Genomic DNA, 2946 nt, shown 5'->3' with positions numbered 1-2946 from the left:
TTCTCAGCCTCAGGGAGAGTCTTCCGAACCAGGGCGTCCTGGTTCAGAAGCTGGAGTTCCCATCCTCACCGCTCTCGACTGGAGGTAGATGAGAGTAATACGCGGGGCCAAGGGAAACTAAGGGTTAAGATGATGAGCTTGAGAAAGCTCAGAAAACTAGAAAAGCGGACACCCACCCCCCAGCCCCCACTCCCCACCCCTACAGGCCAGACTTAGTAAGCCCCTCCTCTCCGCCACCGGGGCGGTCGCCTGCGATCCCTCCCTCCCCCTCTCCCTTACAAGATCTAATGAGCTCCCCCGGGAAGCCGAGCTGCGAACCCAGCCCGGAGCTAGGCAGCCCGGAGCTAGGAGGCTGCACCGCAAGCACCGTGTCCGGGCGGGCGGAGTCTGGGCCTGGGAAGCCGGCGGAACCGGGCGGGGGCGCACCGGCCGCTCTCCAGAGCGCACCGCCACTCTCCGGGCCGCGGGAGACACGCTGCGATGGCGGTGCAGGCGGCGCTCCTCAGCACGCACCCTTTCGTCCCGTTCGGCTTCGGGGGCTCCCCAGACGGGTTGGGGGGCGCCTTCGGAGCCCTGGACAAGGGCTGCTGTTTCGAGGACGATGAGACCGGGACGCCGGCGGGCGCGCTGCTGGCGGGCACCGAGGGTGGGGACGTGCGCGAGGCCACCCGCGATCTGCTCAGCTTCATCGACTCGGCGTCCAGCAACATCAAGCTTGCACTGGACAAGCCGGGCAAGTCGAAGCGGAAGGTAAACCACCGCAAGTACCTACAAAAGCAGATCAAGCGCTGCAGCGGTCTTATGGGAGGCGCGTCCCCGGGACCGTCCTCCCCGGGCGCCGCCGACACCCCAGCCAAGCGGGCGCTCGGCGCTCCCAGCGCTCAGACCGTCGCGGTACCAGTCCACGGCAAGGCCGCCCCCCGGCGGGATGCGTCGCAGGCCGCTACGGCGGCCAGCCTGCAGAGCCGGAGCTTGGCCGCCCTCTTCGACTCGCTGCGCCACATCCCCGCGGCCGCCGATTCCGCCGGGGGTTCCGTGGCCGCGCCTACCGTGGGGCTCGGCGGAGCAGGTGCTGGGGGCGCAGTAGGGGACGCCGCCGGCCCTGCTGGGGTTTCGGTGCTCGCGGGCTCCAGGAAGGTCCCGCTGCGTGCTCGCAACCTGCCCCCGTCCTTCTTCACCGAGCCCCGGGCAAGCGGAGGCGGGTGCGGCCCGTCGGGGCCCTGCCTGAGTTTGTGTGACCTGGAGAAGGGCTCCGAGAACCTGGAGTTCTTCGAACTGCTGGGGCCGGACTACGGCGCTGGCACCGAGGCCGGTGTCTTGCTCGCCGCGGAGCCTCTGGATGTATTTCCCACCGGAGCTACGGTCCTGCGGGGACCTCCGGAGATGGAGCCTGGCCTCTTTGAGCCGCCCCCAGCGATGGTGGGAAGCTTACTGTACCCCGAGACCTGGAGCGCCTCGGCCTGTCCCCCTACCAAGAAGCCGTCTCTGGCTACCCCCCGTGGCGGCTCGACCTTGAACGAGCCCTTGCGCCGCCTGTACCCAGCCACGGAGGACTCTCCGGGCGGAGAGGACGGGCCGGGCCTTTTGGCCTCTTTCTCCCCCTTCTTTTCAGACTGTGCCCTGCCCCCGCCGCCGACGCCCCACCAGGTGTCCTACGAGTACAGCGCGGGCTACGGCCGCACACCTTACTCCAGTCTTTGGAGACCGGATGGGGTGTGGGAAGGGGGTCCGGGGGAGGAGGGAGCGCACCGGGACTGACACGCGGTATCCTCCCTCCCCTTAAAGACTGCTGTGGGGAGCGCCCCCTCCGGGTCTCTCCTGAGCGTGAAGAACGATTGGAAAACGCACGCGGAGAAGAAACACGATTCAAAGTTTCAACTGATAAAAAAATAAAACCTTAAAAAGAAATGAAGAGGAGCTGCGGGTTGTTTTAATCACAGTCAAGTGTCTTTGTTTGTTTTGTTTTGTTTCGTTTTGTTTTGAGCCGTTGGTAGGTTCTCACTGGAACAGGCGAGCCAAGAAGCCGAGACGGGGTTTGGGCAGTGGGGTGGGGATGGCAGAAGGGGCAAGAGGTGGCTTCCGTAGTCTCCTGTCTCCTCTAAAGCCTTTCAGCAAGCGGTCAGGGTATGTTAGTGTAACTGACCCTTCCAAACAGTGTCCTGGTCCCTCCCCTTCTCTCCCCTTTGAGTCCATAGTGAATTAAAGCCTATATTGAAAAGATTGGAGTGGAGGTTATGTTATTTATTTGGCTGTTTTCTTAAAGGACGGCTTCCCGGTGGTCTCTTTGCTTTGCTATGTGAGAGTGCTACCGAGGACTGGAGGCCAGCGGTCCTCCGCTGATCTCCGTTTGCTGGTCCTTGGGTGTGCGTCTCTTTTTCTGTCACTCTTCCTCTTAGGTGTTTTCTGCCCCCCTTTCCGTCTTTTTATCCTTTCATCCCTTCCCACTCTGATGAGTGCCAGTGCTTGCTTTCTTTCCTTCTCTTTCTCTGGCCCCTCTTTGCTCTCTCTGATGTTTTGTTTCTGTGGGCTTTTCGAGCAAATCTCTCATGTAGGAGGCTTAAGTTTGTCAAACCTGGGATCCATTCCTTCCCTTCTCCCATTCTACAGCCACTTTGTGTGAGGCGTACTGTGCAAGTTATAACCTCTTTGCATCAAGGTCTCTTCTGGGAGAGGATGAGGATGACAGTATTCCTCCACTCTCACTTCGAGGCTGGTTGGGTAGCTCAGAGAGAAAAGGCATAAAATGTCTTGAAGCCGCTGCAGCACTTGGTTGGTTCTGCAAGTATATATATTATATACATGTATACACGGTTTCCCCCATGTGGAAGCCATTAGAATTGTAAGTCTTGTGCCCTTTTTTGGCTCATCTGTTTGCCTGGTGATTGCCCTTTTCTTGATAAGCTGTGCACCCTTCCCCCACCTGTGTTCCATTCTTCCCTCTGTTCA

The 2946-nt window shown here is 60.4% G+C and overlaps 1 protein-coding gene across 1 annotated transcript; it reads left to right on the top strand.

The window, feature by feature from the left end:
* The first annotated feature begins 293 nt into the window (after positions 1-293).
* Positions 294-2199, top strand: FAM181B (family with sequence similarity 181 member B). The gene has a single exon (XM_045818140.1). The coding sequence runs from the start codon at positions 481-483 to the stop codon at positions 1756-1758; it is 1278 nt and encodes a 425-aa protein (XP_045674096.1). The 5' UTR covers positions 294-480; the 3' UTR covers positions 1759-2199.
* Positions 2200-2946: the final 747 nt, after the last annotated feature.

The sequence above is a fragment of the Phyllostomus hastatus genome, unplaced genomic scaffold, assembly GCF_019186645.2.
Source record: "Phyllostomus hastatus isolate PE091 unplaced genomic scaffold, TTU_PhHast_1.1 phas_scaffold_317, whole genome shotgun sequence".
Taxonomy (NCBI): domain Eukaryota; kingdom Metazoa; phylum Chordata; class Mammalia; order Chiroptera; family Phyllostomidae; genus Phyllostomus; species Phyllostomus hastatus.
The sequence above is the reverse complement of the archived record's forward strand: the minus strand, read 5'-3'. Positions and strand labels throughout refer to the sequence as shown.